The sequence below is a fragment of the Maylandia zebra genome, linkage group LG14, assembly GCF_041146795.1.
Source record: "Maylandia zebra isolate NMK-2024a linkage group LG14, Mzebra_GT3a, whole genome shotgun sequence".
NCBI lineage: Eukaryota > Metazoa > Chordata > Actinopteri > Cichliformes > Cichlidae > Maylandia > Maylandia zebra.
In genome coordinates, this window is record NC_135180.1 from 39,243,458 (window position 1) to 39,260,638 (window position 17,181).

The window sequence follows — 17,181 nt, forward strand, 5'->3', positions numbered from 1 at the left end:
AAGTTCAGATCTAACAGCTGAACACACCCGTGGTCTTTCTACAATAGACATCAAATATTGTCCCACATCTGTAGCAGAAGGTCCCATGTTGGTGGCTTGCAGGTTGTTTTGCTTTCACTCTTCTGTCCAGTTCATCCCAAACCAGCTCGATAAAACAGCCCCAGACCGTCACTCTTCCTCCTCCATGCTCCATGCTACACACTGGTACCATCCTTTCACCTACTCGACAGCGTACAAAGATCCTGCGTGATGAACCAAAGATTTCATATTTGATTCATCAGTCCATAAAACCTTCTTCCAGCCTTCAGTAGTCTAATCGTGGCCCAGACAGCCTCTTTGTCTCATTCTGACGTCTGGCTTTCTTTCTGGAGCTTGTCCCGTCAAACCTGCAGCTCGAAGTCTTCTCTTCACAGCTGAAACTGAGACTTGCTCACTACGACCACTATTTAGCTTCTTGAAGCTGTTGTCCTGTGAGCCGCCGTCACACAGCTGTTAACTCTCAGAAACGTGTGTCTGATTCATTCGTGTCTGTGGGTCTGCAGACCTCTTCCTGTCAGTTTGTTTCTGAGCCTTTGATGCTGAAGGAAACTGGACTCGCTGACACCTTGACTTTCTTTGCAGTCTCTCTGTAGGACAGACCTGCATTTCTATGATGGTCTGTCTCGCTTGTTAATTTCCTTTTTCTCACCGTTTTTGTAGCATCACACTACTTTCTGCAGTACAGTACTGTTCAGCTGATGCTGACGAGTGAATGCTACCACAGTGTGTCCAGCACTGCTTTATGCAGACAGAGGGGGCTGTAGCTGGAGTTAGTTGGTAGCATCAGCTTTCAAGACTTGATCAACCTCCATAATTCTGAAATGTACATCATTTTTCAGCTTTGGGTAACCTTCGTTTTTTTTTAACCTCTGGCAGTTCACCACTTTTCCCTTCGTACCATTTCAAGCTAAAGCTAAAGCTAAAGCTGAAGAAAGACTTGATTTACAGCTGAAATTTGATCTGAACAGTCTCTATCTCGACCTCTGAAGCGCCGAATCAGCAACCTGACGCATGTTAAAAAAACTAAAGGCTCCAGATTAACCGTCCTTTAATCCTCGTTACTTGAAATTGTAAAGTAACTGACTTTAAAGTAGGTTCTAACCTTTGAGTCCTCGGTAGCCTTCGTGTCCTGGAGGACCATCACCCCCACTTTTACCTTCAATACCTGGAGTACCTGGTTGACCCCTGGGACCTGGGGGCCCAATCACACCTGACAGAGAAAACAGTTTTAATAAGGTCATGGATAACCAATGAGTTATACACTCTTTATCACTGAAAATACATCTATGTACCTCCAGGACCGATGTTTCCATGGTGTCCTTTCTCTCCTTTGGATCCTTTCTCTCCTGGAGCCCCAGTAAAACCCAACCCTCCCGGATCTCCAGGAGATCCAGGAGGTCCTGAGAGGAAGAGAAACAGGAATTAACACCTGATTCATTCTCCTGTTTTTTCCTTACTCTGGTTACTTTTAACTCAAACATCAAACTTCACGCTGCACAGCCAGAAACAGATCATCACCTAGGTGCCCCTTGTCTCCACGAGGCCCCCTTTCTCCATTTGGACCAGGGCAACCAACAGACTCCCCTTTATTACCTGAAACACAAGCACACTCTTCACTACAGCCTGCACAACAAAGGAACACATGAAAAACATTACCATGACTGGGTGACCTTGTACCTTTGGGACCTTTACATCCTGGGGGACCAGGCTCACCAGGTTTCCCTGAGCATCCTTTGTCACCCTGCAATCGCAAAATTAACAGATTAATATTTCCTGCAACTCTTTCTGAACATTTTTTGAGCAAATCAAAGTCTTAAACTGAAAAGCTTACTGTGCACCACTTCAAGGACCACTTCAAGGCAAAGAGTGCTCTTTTTGCTAATTTCCCAAGTATTTATTGTAAACTAAATGGCCTTTTCAGTCATTTGCTACCCCAAACAATAGAGTTTAACTATAAAGTTATTTGCTGGAATGTTAGCAGTAATGTAGGCACTGTACTGGACCACAGGAGGAGAACCGAGGCCTGAGGTAAAGCTTTTGATTTACCAGATTTATCTTCACCTATGATTGTGAGCAGCTCAGAAACATAAATACGTAAACATAAAAAATCATTTAAAAACAGTTTCCTCCTGGCTGGGCTTGAATATCCTGAGTCGCAGCTGAGAGCATCCAAACATTCTGATTCTTTCATACAGAAGAAAAAGTTGCTGTAGTTGACTTTTTATCCATGTTATTATCCTCTTAGGTGACCCTGGTTGGCCCAGATGGCAGCATGGCTTGGACCCTAAATCATCAATGTATACGAGAAACATCTGGATATCTGGTTCTTTAATAAAAAGGCGAAGGTACAAACAGCCTAAGGATGTTAACCATGACTCCCGAGGTGCAAGTACACAGCAAGTCTGATGAATGACTACAAAATGCTTTCACATGCACCACAAATGGCGATCGAGATAAAGGGCAGCTTCTGCAACTTTCTTCATCAAGCTTTTAATTTGGGTCAGTCGAGTGATGTCTTCAGCTGCCTTACTGGATCTCCAACGCTTCCGGGAAAGCCACAGTATCCTTCAAACCCCTTCAGTCCCGGGAGTCCCGCAGGCCCCTGTTTGCCACAGGGTCCAGGGGGCCCGGGGGGTCCTACAATGCCCGGGGGTCCGTCGCACCCTGGATGCCCTGGCTTGCCTGCTGCTCCCTGCATACCTTTGCTTCCTGTAGTGAAAAAAAATGTTGGAAATCAGAAAGTTCAGTGCGGACAAAGTCGATCTGTCACACAGAACCTCCAAAGCATCGTGGGAAATGAAGATTCCACGCTCTTTATTGAGATACCCAACGTGTTTTGGTTTCTGTCCATAATTTCCTCCTTCATAACAACTGCACTAAAAGTTCTTTATTAACTGGACCTCTGGACTGTTTGAGCTGACGGAGCCTTTTGGGGGATTTTTTAAATCCAATTATCCGACCAATAATATGGCTGTTGTGCACTTAATTGTACTAACCGACCATCCAAGAAGTCTGAGCTCCAGTTTTGGTGAGTGGCATCTATGTCTAACTCTAAGTCTTTCAGGTGACCTTCCACTTTCTGATCAATTAGTGCTTAATCCAGGCCACGATACTGCCGCTTGGCAACAAAGTATCATTCTGACCTCGAGGTCCAGTAAATCCAACAGTGGAGGGATGTCCTGGGTCTCCTGTCTTTCCTTTAATGCGGATGTAGTTGGTTGGTCCTGGAGGGCCTGTTGGACCTTGAAAGCCTGCAGGGGACACGCGGGAAATGTTTTAAAAAGGTGAGCTCGAATTAGCTGGATCGTCAACATTCATGTTTCCTCATAAATGACAGGAAGTCTCACTTAATGCATGTTTACAGTAATAGCAGTAATCTTTAGGAACACAGTAACAGTGCTGTGGTAGAATTGTGGCAATTGGTTGTAATGTTACTGTAAAGATATGTGGTAATGGTACTGCAGTAGCATTGTAGTGTATCACTCTGTATCAGTCTACCCTTCTGTCCTTTTGGCCCTTCGATTCCTTGACCACCATCTCGTCCGTTGAACCCTCTCTCTCCAGTCATGCCTGGATCTCCGGGGACACCAGGCTCTCCAGGGTTCCCAGGCACCCCCTCCCAGCCCCGGGGTCCAGTCAGACCTTAAACATGTCAAAATTTGTCTCGTGATCATGTTTTATTCAATAAGACTTGGAACTAGAGCCTGAGGCCATAAGCATAATATTTAGTGAGGTCATAGATCAAATGAGCAGGATCTTTACGATCTTTTTAAACCTGTGATGAAATCGTACATGTATAAAACAAGTGTCTTAATCAGTCTGTGGTTAGGATATATGTACGACTCACCTTTTGGACCACCAGTGCCCTGAAGTCCCGAGCTTCCATTGAGTCCAGGGGGGCCCTGACAACCAGGCTTTCCACGGACACCTGGAAATCCTGATGCACCCACAGAGCCTTTGCGGCCAATTCCTTCAGAACCAACGCTGCCGATCTCCCCTTTATCCCCAAAAATACCTGAAAGTGATGACATCATAGTCAGAACTTACTGGAACTACTGTGATAAAAAACATTTGTCAAAGATAAAAAGCAAAATAACCAAAGAAACTAAAGTTAAGTGAAACCTAATAACATTAAAAGCTGCCGGGTGAATAAAGTGAGCTTGTTTACCTTGGGCTCCAATAGATCCCGGAAAGCCCGACTGGCCCATGGTACCAGGTTTTCCTGGATCACATCGGTTCGATGTGGGTCCTGAGCAGCCAGTTATACCGGGGGCTCCATCATCTCCTTTCTGACCCTTTGCTCCACGACATCCATGGAGACCACCGATGCCTGTACAAAAACAAGAAAAGATTCAAGTGTCCTTTCTTTAACTCAGCATCATCCACCAGTTGTAATTTGGGTTTTGCAAACAGCTGAAGAGTTTATACAAATGGCTGGATGCTAACTGAACCTTAACCAAAATGCACTGGTGAGCTAAAAATGCTGTTATCAAGACTGGTGCTTTTATTCTAAACATGGTAGGGATATGTTTACACGCAGTAAAACCACAGCATAGTTTATCTCGCTATCTTGTACACAGAAAATTGTGATGCAAAACAGAAAATACAAAGTAAATGGACCTCCCAGAGCACGATGTCGTGGATCAGTACAATTAGCCGGAGATGTAAATCACCTGGTAGACCATGTTGGCCGGGGTCGCCAGGCACTCCTTTGGGTCCTTGAGGGCCCCGTGTCCCTGGAAAGCCAATAGAGCCTGGGAGCCCAAAAGCAGAGTCTCCTGTTGGTCCGCTGAGACCTGCAGAGCCTCGAAGTCCCGGAGAGCCTGGTGCACATAAAGTTAAACAGTCTGGAAACAGCTCATAATGGTTTGGGTTTAAAGTCCAAACCTTCTGCCACCACAGAGGTAAGTAACAGAGTAAGGAATTGTAGATTAGGATGCTTATCACAGTCACGACTTAGAGTTTACTGGGTGCAACTTAAAACGAGCACTTTTTAAAAGTTAGAAACTAGACAGAAACACGGAGCCAGCAGGGCATCACTGATTTTTACAACTGATTCAATTCTGAATCACAAGTTCTCGATTCAATTAAGTTTTAACTCAGACATAAATATTATTATTAGAAAGATTTATCAGCACACATCCATGTTTCATATCTGTGTATAAACCAAAGCTGACACTGAGACTTCATCAGAGGTGTGAGCATCACAGCAGGTGTAACTGAGGATCCAACAGAGAAACATGAAGCAGGTTTTCCTGTTCTGGCTTTTTATAGCAGAAAACCTTAAAAATATTCTGCAGTCGATCAAAAACTGAAGCAAACCATGAATCAACATGTGAACATGACCTGATGAGGTTTGATTACAGACACAGCTGAGCAGTCATTTGTTTCCATTCGTTCAGTTTGAACAGCAGAGACGAGGCTTTGCTGTCAGAGGCCGACAGCACTGAACACAGCAGCAGACTGGTGGCTAATAAACAGAGAATAATGCAGGAAGCAGAGATTTGATGGTAAACTGGTCTCTGAGTGCTGAGAGAGAGAGAGCTGTGCAGGAAGTACAGCAGCCAAAGTCAGAGGGAGCTCATGAGCATGGTTATCAAACGTGAAGCGCAGTTTGATCTTCTTTTGCTGCTGGTTCAGTCAGTGTTGGTCAGAGTGACGAAACCTGCAGCTTCAGGATCTGTGAGCGGTCGACTCTCAGCGCCGACGGCGTCTGTGGACGATCCACGCTCTGCGTTTACATCTTTGTGCAGAATCCGTTTATCTGCTTCTCTTTTTAGCCGTTTTATCTGTTGTTGAAATAGTTTTGTGAGCTTCAAGATGAGATGCTGCCACTTCTGGCAAAATACATTTATATTTAAAAATCAATTCAGGATTTAATGAATTGATATTTATTCACCTTATTCACACTAAAATCGAGAATTTGAATGGGGAAATCGATCTTTTAAACCCACTCCTACCAGTAAGCCTCTAATTTTCGGCCATTGAAGCTGTTCAAATTATTCTGCTGGTCGTTGCTGCACAGCAGTGAAAACAGAAAGGCTGGAAGAGTTCCTTCTGGTCGGGGCAGATTTCTGAAGGAATTTCTGACATCTCTGTGAATTCGTTTGCTTCCCAGAGTTTTGTAAACTAACCTTGTAGAAGGTACGTAGAAGTTCATCCTAGAGTTAATTGGGAATTTAAGTTGATTGAGGAACCAGGCCCTGTTGAGAATGATGAGGTTTATCTCTTTTCCTGCGGAACAAACTCATTCGGCTTCCAGAATATGCCATGTGGTTCCCAGTGATAACTGACTAATAACGCTCAGGATACTTTCTGGAGATCCTCCACAGCCAGGCGAACAAAGTTCAAGATCACAGTTGGATGTGAAACAAGCTGCTCCAGAATTCATTGGTATCCAGACCAGCCAGAGCATCAACCAGATCTGGTTTGTGCTGATGCATTGTGGAACTTACCTGGATCTCCATCATAACTGAAGCCTTCAGGTCCTTCATCTCCATAATCTCCAGTGACACCCTGAGGTCCTACAGGAGGAGGAGGGGAAATAATTAAAGGTAACTCTTCTGCTCATGTAACCTACAGGCGAAGATACAGAAGCGGAAGGTTTGCTTGGGTACCTTGTTTCCCAGGTATTCCAGGAAGTCCATCCTTCCCATTGTCTCCTTTAGGTCCATCTGACCCAATGCCACCAGGAAAACCTGGAGAACCCTGGGAACCTGTGTAGCCTGAAAGGTGAGAGAGGTGAGTAGGAAGTACTGTAAACAGGCAAACATAAAGATGTTACAGATCAAATTTACCTGCACTTCCAGGGTCTCCCTTCTCTCCAGGGGCACCTGGTCTTATGGGTCTAAAGGGTGGAGGGTCACCTGGAGGAAGAGGAGGGTTAAGTAGACACCAGTTAGAAGGTTTTGGCTAAAAAGGTTAATGAAAGTGTTCCTATGAACTTCACAAGTACTCAGTGCTGAAGAAAACCCTCAACTCATTTATATTTAATTGTATTTTCAGATTAAGTTTGGTTTTCTCCAAAATATTGAGTTCAGGCCGTCACCGTAAACACCCACAGGTTTCAAGTTGACTCCTTTTTATTTCATTTCTGCCTGTTTGGAAAACCTAAATGGAAAAACAAGAGGGGCGAGAGGCAGGGTACACCCTGGACAGGTCACCAGCCTGACACAGGACAAACACACTTACAGGTAATTTAGATTCACCAGTTAACCTAACTAACTGCGTGTCGGAGAACCCGGAAAGAACCCACACAGACGCAGGGAGAGCATGCAAAGTCCACACAGACCAGGTCAGAGTCAGGGGGTGGAACCAACACGCCACCGTGCTGCCCTGGAAACACGTTCAATAGAATAATTCAAAAGTAGAAATGTCTGAAACTTCAATCTAGTTTCCTAAATTTGCCTGTATCAAGTGTTTTATTCTAAAACAAAACCAATCTCAAACCCTCAACCAGGGGTGTCCAACTCCAGGCCTCGAGGGCCGGTGTCCTGCAGGTTCTAGATCTCACCCTGCATCAGCACATCTAAATCAAATGATTAGTTCATTTCCAGGCCTCTGGAGAACTTCAAGATATGTTGAGGAGGTAATTTGGCCATTTAAATCAGCTGTGATGGATCAAGGACACATCCTGCCCCACCCCTGCCCTAAACGATGAGTCACAGATGACCAACGGATGTTACGTTATCATCCTGTTTGAGAAACATACTCTACTCAAACCCGGACTTAGACCTTAAAAGGAGTCAGCACTGACAGATGTTAAGAGGACAGGTGTTATAAATGTTCAGGTCAGTCCTATGAAAACAGAACCGTATATATGGATTCAGCTGCAAAACTCTGGTAAAATCCACAGAAAGTGAGAACCAAACGTTTTTCGTAACAACGATTCTTACCTTTAACCCCCTTTAACCCCGGGGGGCCACAGGATCCAGTAGGTCCTGGATCCCCAAGGAGTCCACGTTCTCCCACAGCTCCATCTGCATCAGGTCCTCGGGGACCTGGAGGTCCTAAATATCCCTTTAACCCTGTAGTTCCTCTGAGGCCCCTTTCTCCAGGGAAGCTGAAAAAACTCTCCCCCTAAGAACAGACAAATTGAGGTCAAGAGACAGAACAGCATGACTGATGGCAGGACAACTGCAAAACAGGGACATTCTGATTATCTCACTGTTTGTCATCCACATTTCTCAGCGCTCAACTTTAAGTTATAAACAGATTCATGGATATAACAGATGTGGTGTCAGTGTGTTTTCTGGCATACAGTTGTGATCATTGTCCCGTTGATGCCCCAGTTTGGTCCAAGCTTCAGCTTCGGGATAGATGGCCTCACATTTGACTCTAGACTACGTTGGTATACAGAGGAGCTCATAGTCCACTTAGTCCACAGGCTTTCTCCTGTAAACTCTTCCAAACAAGCCAAACTTGTTCAGTCTTTTTCCATCTGTGCTGTCATGAACTTTAAAATTGAAAACGAGGCCTGTAGTGTCTCAGAATGTGAGGCAAAGCTCTTAGGTTTCTGTCGTTTCTTTGAGCATCGAATGGTCCGATCTTGGGATGAACTTGCTGGAACATCCATCACTGAGAAAATTGTCTTAATGTTTCCCTCTTGTAAATAATCTTTCTCACTGCAGAATGATGGACTTGTTTGAAAATAGCTGTATAACCTCTCCTAGGTTGGAGCAACAGTTTAGTCTGTAAGATCACTGCTGACGTCTTTCCTTTGCTTTCTGTTAACGCACACCTGAATGCTTCGGACTAGCTGCTAGAAGATTCTGCTTTTATAACGATGCTCACGATTGGTAAGTATCAGTTAACCGGTGCGTTTGATCAGCAGCACCTGGCTGCCATTTACTTCTCTTAATTCCTATAAAAGCAACAAGGATCCACTTAATTTGTCACAGGACTGCAATCAGGAAACATGTTCTTAAACTGACCATCGGAGGATTCTGATAAACATTCGTTCAAAAGGAAAAGCGGCGCAGACATGATCAGTGAGCTGTAATGTGAACATCATCTCATTACATCTGAAACAGAAACTACTTGCTGAGAAACTCTTTCACATTATTGCTTCTCATATTTCGCTCTTTCCCGTCTTGAACAACATCTTCCAATCCTCATTCCTCCTATCTTCTAACCCGACTGACCTGGAAACCGGGATTTCCAGGGACCCCTGAGGGCCCAGTCTGTCCTCTTCTTCCTGGGAACCCTTGTCTGCCTGCAGGGCCCCGCTGTCCCTTGTTTCCCTTCTCACCTGGAGACAGGAGCAACATTCACAGGAGGTTATGTTGATGTTACTGTCAATAATAAGTGTGCTGGGAGACAGCTGCACAGACTGGGACTCACCTTCGATATCCTCCACTGTTAAATCTCCTTTCTGTCCTTTAAAGCCTTTGACACCCGGCAATCCGGCCCGACCCTGTAAACAAAGCAATCAGTCAAATAAACAGAGCAGTGGTGGCTGCTCAGATGACCTCTGACCTTGTTGCTCAGTTGCTTTACCTGCTCACCAGTCTCTCCTGTGTCTCCGGGAACACCGTACTCTCCCCGAGGACCTGTGGGTCCAGAGGATCCTTGGAAGCCTGGAAATCCCAAGTCACCCTTAGGGCCAGGTGCACCTCTTAGTACAAGAGGAAGGCCACAAGAACAGCTGCCACAACTACCTAAAACACAGAAATTAGGGTTCGATCGATCTCTAACCCTTATTGAGCACTTCCAGCAAACATTAGCAAAACGATCTGATTGATTAATAACGTCACTACGACTGGCTGTCCGGGCAACATGGACTCTACTTAAGGCCAACATAGGATGTCTTCGCTATAGACAGTATAACAGACGGACACAGCTGAAGGTGGCGACACCTGTTACTGCAAAAGACTTCCAGTTGTATTGAAGTGTATGGGAAAAGTGCCCTCTGCCCCCTCGCTTTGAAGACGTTAGTACACATTTCCAAACTCACTCTTGAGGTCATTTTGAACAAAACATTAAGTCTGTTTTTATAAATTATGCTCATTCTTAGAATAAGAGAGGAAGGTTATTTAGGAGCATGCTCATTGGTTAATACCTCAGTCACAATTTGTTAGCCACAGCGTGCGGTTTCACAATCAGTCAGTCAGCCACAGATCGATAGATCAATCAGAATACGACGAGTGCTGGAGACCGTGAAGTCCTCAGCTGAAGTCTTAACCCTTTAAGACCTACCATAGAACCAAGTCCGCCAGAGCTTATATTATATTTTTACATGCTGTAGCGAAATTTCTGGGAGCATTTCAAGTTGCTATACATCAATACAAGCATTACAGTCTATATTTTAATAATATGTATGCATTAAGTGCATAGTAATTACATAAATTTCAAAAAAGTGCAATAAACTACAGAAAAATTGAAAATCGTTTTTGTTTTGTTAACATATATGTCTACTGTAAATACAAAAAAGTTGCACAAAAATAGTTTCCCACCACAGGAAATTTATTTTGAGTGTCTTCATAGTTTTATTTTTGAAATACACCAATTTTTATACACTGCAGGAAAAACGAAAATAAATATTATAGTGCAAATTTGCAAAAAAAACAGCATGTGCATCAAAATAAACTATTTCCAGCAGTGCAATATGAAGCATCCCAGAAACGACACAGAAAGTCATAAAGTCAAAGAAAACTTTTAAAAACACCAGTATAGGCTCATGAGGCCCTGATGGTAAAAAGAAACTACATTTCCGCAAAAATGACGTCACTTCCGGTTTCGGGCAGGTCATGGCGGACGTCGCCAATGTAGGAAGTGTTACGAACAGCTGATCGGATCGGCAAAGCGTGTTTCTGGAATATTATGTTTTTGTTGCTGCAAGTGCTTTTTATGCAGTTTTTGCAAAGCTTTATGTGGAAGGAAACCGTGACCGAGGACAAGCTGATGGCATAAGATGTAAGTACAACTCCTCCGGTTTCATATGCAAAGAAAATTATTGCGCTAGCTTACGTGGTTGCAGAGCTACTGGGATTTAAAAGTAGTTGCGCAAAATGGAGCGTGCCCGCTCTGACCGGCTTTAAAGGGTTAACACACCAGTGGGTGACATCTCAAAGCTAAATCTACGTACCGTCTAAGGCTTCACAGCAACAACATGAGTGAGGAAGCAAGTTAAGGTTATGCTCTTCATAGCTGGAAATGGTTAGCTGGTAAGTTAGCATTAGCCAGAAGTTTCATCCAATAAAACTCATCTGGATAAAGTACAATGAGAACCTAAAGGAAACAGCTAGTGATGACTTTAGCATGGTGATGATACCTTTGGTTTCTGGCATTAAAAGGTCAGATTGCCTTTTTTAAATTACTTCGTCAGTTGATGTTTATAAAATGACCGCTGCACGATTCACGTAGCATAATGTGGACAGGGGTGTTGGTACCGTAACAAAACTGTTGACTGATCGTGGGACAAAAGCCAAAAGCATTGTTCATCTTTTTAATCTCTTCTTTCCCCATTTAGCAAACGCAAACTGTGGTAATGTGACGTGGCCTGAGTGTGCACATATTTCACATTAAGGTTAAAAGCAGCTCATCAGTCTTCCACCCTCTAAACCTTTAACTGGTGTAAAAGTCACAATTTCAGTCAATGTCTCCAACAACTGACCTTTAATTCCCAGTGAGCCCTGAAACCCCGTGGGTCCGAGCACACCTGGGTCCCCACGTGGTCCTGAGGCTCCAGGGAGACAGTAGGTACCTTTAAAGACAAACAGGAAGTCAGATTATTGAGAAAAAAAATCAACTGGGACAGTGACACATCCCATACCTGCTGTTAATATCTGCAGTCTGACCCTGCAGGCACCTACAGGTGTACAACACTAAGAGACAAACACTGTTGTCTGGTACCTGGAACACCTTGCTGTCCTTTATGTCCTCTGAATCCACGGCGCCCTGGTTTTCCAGGTTCTCCAGGTGTGGGTTTCTCTGTAGAGATCTGACCTGGATCTCCTCTGACCCCCTTGCATCCTGGAACTCCCTTCTGACCTACAACTCCCGGCAGTCCTGAAGAAAACAACAAAAACTATCATACTACCTTAAACATGAGCAGAAAACATCCTTCTTACCACAGCACCGCTATGCTGCCTCTAATCAAGTTCATACCACCTTAAATCTAACCATGACACTTGAATCACCGTAGCTCAACTTTAAGATTCATTCAAGATTCAAGAGTCGAGGTCTTTATTGTCCAGTATACGCAGTGTACAGCGCACCGAAATGCCGTTTCACCCCAAGCCCCCCATGGTGCATTTATAAGAATATAAAAAATCTCCAGGAGATATAAAACTAGAAGAAGTGGATTGTGCAGAGGGTATTGAATACCAGCTTCAAGTTACGAGTCAGAGTATTGTGGACGAGACAGGATGAAGACGTGCATTATGTAGATGTGTTCAGCAACTGAAAGTAACAAGAAGCTGACTTCTTCAAATAATCTCACCACAGCAACCTCATACTGCCTTACATCAGGCTGCTACCACCTTAAATCTGGCCTCATGAGTCTCAGACCACCTCGCCAACTTCATCATCATTAAACCCCCCAAAGTGGTAGATAATGACCCAACGTTGTGGTCTCATCCCATTTGTAATCTGACTACACAAACTCGTAATAGCGCGTAAAATCTTAAAAAACTCTCCGATACGATTTTAAAGTTTGAGACCATTTGAACATCAGGTAGGAAGCACCACCTCACCCACCCTCTGACCCAGACTCTGCTCCTTTATCCACAGCAGGAAGCTTTCCCTTTTTTGATTTGACAGAACTTTATGCCAGACGGTTTTTCTGATGATGATTTATATCTGTCAGGAAAGATCTCCAATACTCAGTGATAGCGTATTTTTCCATCATATAAAGATGTTTCACCTGTGTCATCGCGCTGTGCTGAGATGTTTGCCAGCTCACATCGCTACAGAAACAGTAAAATATGCAGGTACTCACCAACTATTGATCTGCCAGGCGGTCCTGGGGGGCCGGGTATTCCCATCCGCCCCCTGTCTCCATTAAGGCCGTGCGGGCCGGGTGACCCGGGATCCCCAACTTGACCTAGAAGACATAAAGTAGTCATTGGACACCAGAGAAGAAGAATTGTGAAAGAGCTGATTGATTGGTGCACTGATCCATACCCGTGTACGTGATGTCTTCCTCCCGGGGGTTGCCTGGAGGCCCGGGATCTCCCCTTTCGCCCTGAGAACACACAGAACACGACAGCTTTATCTTTACTGAGGTCATTTTGTTTACATGATACTAACCAGATCATCGGGTTCACAGCTTCTAGTAACAGAACATCTACGTCTGTGAATGGGCGAAAGGTTTCAGTGCTGGTTTTTACTGCTGATCTGGCTCTGCTGGCCAGGGGGTGACCCCGCAGCGGGGAGGTCTGCAGCTGCGCGGTAGAGATCAGACGTCCGAGGTCATGGACAGATAACTGCTCAAAGTGTAGGACTTCAAGAATCTCAGAGTCCTTTTCACGATGGATGAATTTCAGTGATGCAGACGCTGCACCTGTCTGTGGACCATTTTACTGGTCTTCTGGTTAACTTCCTGCTCGTTTTGCCCTCGTTACCTTTTGCATACATTTTCCGAGCCTTCTCTCGCCCTTTGTCGTGGTGTGCTACAATGCTCTGTGCTCCTTGTTCCCTGGTTCCTAGTGTTTAGTTGGGATGGATGGGAAGCTTTGCTTTTATCCACAGTGACATAAAATATACAGGAAACAGACTGACCTTAGGACCATTTCGTCCAATCAGACCTGGGAGTCCTGAGCTTCCTTGGATTCCCTGAAAACACCAAAGAAAAACCAGACCTGATGATCCGAGGAACAGCACAGAAGTAGAAACAGGAATCTTCTGCTTTGACCAACCTTAACTCCTTTGTTCCCATGCAGACCAGGTTGTCCAGGGAGTCCCTGAAACACAGTTCGTTCAGCATCAATACCTCAAAGATTGATGACATCTGAAGTCTAATTAAAGTCTATAGTCTGATCAAAACTGCTTAATATTGATCGCACATCTTACCCTTGGTCCAGGAAGCCCCAAAATCCCCTTCTCCCCTTCCATCCCAGGTGACCCATTCAGACCCTGAGACCACAATTCAATAAAAAATATCTGATCAGTAACAGTGCTACTAAAATGATATTTGGAGATGTGGGGCACAACAACCAAGTGGGGTTTAAAAACGGCAGCTGAGTATCCTTCAAACACGAGATTACAGATGACAATTTTCAGGATGAGCGATAGTCCTGAACTCCATAAATCGGGAGAATCCTAACCTTCAAGTGAGCCTGGTGCCCAAGAATCGAACAACAAAGAGAACTTCAAGTTCCTAAATAAGATATTTAACCTACCAGCTGTCCGTCAATTCCACAGACTCCTTTAACCCCCCGGGAGCCCTGAAATATCCAACATATCCAGCGTGAGAAAACCGAGAGCAAAGCCTCCCAACAACAAGAGATATCAGAAATCAACATTTGCAACATTTGCTATTTAAAGTTTAACAGAAAACAGGAAGTCCCCTTAAATGTGCCATCTGATAGGCTGTAACAGAGTGAGGCTCCACCTACTTTGTCTCCTTTGATGTAGAGGTCTTCGGGAGGGTCAACATACTCAAAGGGCCCCGGAGGTCCCTGCAAACCCTGATCCCCCTGTGGACCACACAAACTGCTACAGCACGGCACATACTACACAGTACTGATGCGTTGCTCTTGCTGCTCTATTACTGCAGTAATTGTCAATGGTGAAGTGCAATTTATACAGTTTGCAGTGAAATGAAAACAGAAGGTAAATCAGTCAAACAGAAGAATGTGACAGAGCTCTGCCCCAAACGCGTAATCTAATGTGACTTTTGCACAGCGCCATTGCCTCGCGCGACAGGCTGTTCACGAGCTGCTGATTCAGTTAAAAGAAAGGGGGCGTGGTTGTACCTCATCTCCTTTCTGTCCAGGCAGAGATCGACCTCTTTCCCCCTGAAATGCACAAACAACAAATTCTGAAATAAAAGGTCAGAAAACGCAGTCTTTCAAATTACTCTGACGGTATTCACAATGCTAGCCTCTACTACGTGCACATTACTTACGGGTGGACCTCGAGAACCCGGGCTTCCAGGTACGCCCTGCACAGACAGCAAAGACTTCATTATTGCAATTAATAAAATAATTCTTTGTTTCTCAGCTGAATTTGTAAGTTGTACAAAAAACAGTCTCCAACTTCTTGTGTAGCTTAATTTTAATGGAGAGACATAATGTAAAGCCAAAAACGTTATAACTTGAAGTTTTTGAGCCCCTGCAACACCCAGTCTGGCTCCATACAGGGAGCTGAGGCGCAGTTTTTCTAAACACGGCGTCTCTGTGGCTTTTAAACCCCAAAACACGCTGCGCCAAAAATGTGTCCACCCCAAGGATCGGGTCCCCGACACAAACAGAGTAACATAGTGTACGCGATTAAGTGCAGGATTTATACATCAGGGAAACCAAACAACCTCTGGCTACAACACAGAAGAGCCACCTCGTCAGGCCAGTGGACCTTCAATGATGAGGACGTAACATCCTGGACAGGGAAGTTTGAGCAGTGTTCATTTACTGGATGATCAAGCATGCATCAAGACTCCCATACAGGTTATATCTGTGCTTCAAAACCCCAACGTGGAACAGCAGAAACCCGAGACCAGGTCCCTTTAACTGTCCTCAACTTGAACACGTGACACCAGATTACTTTCTTCAAGCAGTAAATGTTAAGTGGTGACTCACGTCTTGGCCTTTTGGTCCTGGAGAACCCAGTGCTCCCTTCGATCCCGAGAGGCCCTGCTCACCCTGCAGACAGACAGACAGAAACCTGAAGGAGGAGCACTACAAGTGAACGCTTCCTCCCTGTAAACCCGCTGGCATGTGTGTCACATGACAGTTTGTTTACTCACCCACAGACCGGGATGTCCACTGGGCCCAGCATCTCCCTGTCAAACAGAAAAGCTTTGATTAATAAGCCAAATCCTGATCCTAACCTGCAGCAGTACAAGTGTACTTACAGTCACTCCAGGGTTACGGATGAAATACACCGCCTGATCTCCTGGATATCCTTTCGGTCCTGGAAAACCCTGAAGAATTAAACACCACAGCGATGGTCAAATAGTACTGGACCAAAGATACAGTGGGAGGCAAAGGTTTGGGCAGCCTTGTTAATAGTCATTATTTTCCTGTATAAATCGTTGTTACAATAAAAAATATCAGTTAAATATATCATACAGGAGACACAAGTTTATTGGATTTACAGTAAGTGTGCAATAATTGTTTAAACAAAATCAGGCAGGTGCATAAATTTGGGCTCCACAAAAAAAGAGATGAAATCAATATTTAGCAGATCCGCCTTCTGCAGCCTCTAAACGCTTCCTGTGAGCTCCACTGAGAGTCTGGATTGTGGTTGAAGGTATTTTGGACGATTCCTCTTTACTAAACATCTCTCGTTCATTCAGGTTTGATGGCTTCCGAGCATCAACAGCTCTCTTTAACTCACAGCACAGGTTTCAATAATATTCAGGTCTGGGCTGAGATGAACGTTCCAGAACGTTGTACTTGTTCCTCTGCATGAAAGCTTTAGTGGATTTTGAGCAGTGTCTCGGTCGTTGTCTTGTTGAAAGATCCAGCCCCGGCGCAGCTTCAGCTTTGTCTCCGATTCTCCAGAATCTGCTGATACTGAGTGGAATCCATGTGTCCCTCAACTCTGACAGGATTCCTAGTCCCTGCACTGGCCACACAGCCCCACAGCATGATGGAACCACCACCATATTTTACTGGAGGCAGCAGGTGTTTTTCTGGGAATGCTGTGCTCTTTTCCCTCCATGGATAGCGCTCCTTGTTATGCCCAAATAACTCAGTTTTAGTTTCATCAGTCCACAGCAGCTTATTCCAGAATGAAGCTGGTTTGTCCAAATGTGCTTCAGCAAACCTCAAGCAGCTCTGTTTGTGCTGTGGGCGGAGCAAAGGCTTCCTCTGCATCACTCTCACATGCAGCATCTCCTTGTGTAAAGTGCACCGAATGGTTCCATCTGCTGCAACATGATGTTGCAGGTCTTTGGTGCTGGTCTGTGGGTCGACTCTGACTGTTCTCACCGTCGCTTCTGTCTGTCTGAGATGTTTCTCGGTCTGACATTTCCAG

General features: G+C 44.7%; 1 protein-coding gene across 4 annotated transcripts in view; it reads right to left on the bottom strand.

Annotated features, from left to right (window-relative positions):
• The window catches only part of col4a4 (collagen, type IV, alpha 4), a 58,891-nt gene that overhangs the window by 17,844 nt on the left and 23,866 nt on the right, over positions 1-17,181 (bottom strand). For all 4 annotated transcript variants that reach the window (XM_014408984.3, XM_076873519.1, XM_076873520.1 and 1 more), the window contains 31 exons: positions 16,055-16,123; positions 15,947-15,982; positions 15,780-15,842; positions 15,110-15,145; positions 14,958-14,999; positions 14,598-14,678; positions 14,382-14,426; positions 14,053-14,115; positions 13,899-13,943; positions 13,762-13,815; positions 13,165-13,225; positions 12,980-13,084; positions 11,893-12,048; positions 11,654-11,743; positions 9,538-9,698; positions 9,382-9,454; positions 9,183-9,289; positions 7,935-8,118; positions 6,837-6,905; positions 6,657-6,764; positions 6,495-6,563; positions 4,713-4,862; positions 4,208-4,369; positions 3,887-4,054; positions 3,538-3,681; positions 3,183-3,290; positions 2,570-2,748; positions 1,717-1,780; positions 1,558-1,632; positions 1,332-1,439; positions 1,142-1,249 (listed from right to left, as the gene is read on the bottom strand). In XM_014408984.3, coding sequence (XP_014264470.2) covers positions 1,142-1,249; positions 1,332-1,439; positions 1,558-1,632; positions 1,717-1,780; positions 2,570-2,748; positions 3,183-3,290; positions 3,538-3,681; positions 3,887-4,054; positions 4,208-4,369; positions 4,713-4,862; positions 6,495-6,563; positions 6,657-6,764; positions 6,837-6,905; positions 7,935-8,118; positions 9,183-9,289; positions 9,382-9,454; positions 9,538-9,698; positions 11,654-11,743; positions 11,893-12,048; positions 12,980-13,084; positions 13,165-13,225; positions 13,762-13,815; positions 13,899-13,943; positions 14,053-14,115; positions 14,382-14,426; positions 14,598-14,678; positions 14,958-14,999; positions 15,110-15,145; positions 15,780-15,842; positions 15,947-15,982; positions 16,055-16,123 — 2,983 coding nt within the window. The remainder of the gene's footprint in view (positions 1-1,141; positions 1,250-1,331; positions 1,440-1,557; positions 1,633-1,716; positions 1,781-2,569; positions 2,749-3,182; positions 3,291-3,537; positions 3,682-3,886; positions 4,055-4,207; positions 4,370-4,712; positions 4,863-6,494; positions 6,564-6,656; positions 6,765-6,836; positions 6,906-7,934; positions 8,119-9,182; positions 9,290-9,381; positions 9,455-9,537; positions 9,699-11,653; positions 11,744-11,892; positions 12,049-12,979; positions 13,085-13,164; positions 13,226-13,761; positions 13,816-13,898; positions 13,944-14,052; positions 14,116-14,381; positions 14,427-14,597; positions 14,679-14,957; positions 15,000-15,109; positions 15,146-15,779; positions 15,843-15,946; positions 15,983-16,054; positions 16,124-17,181) is intronic.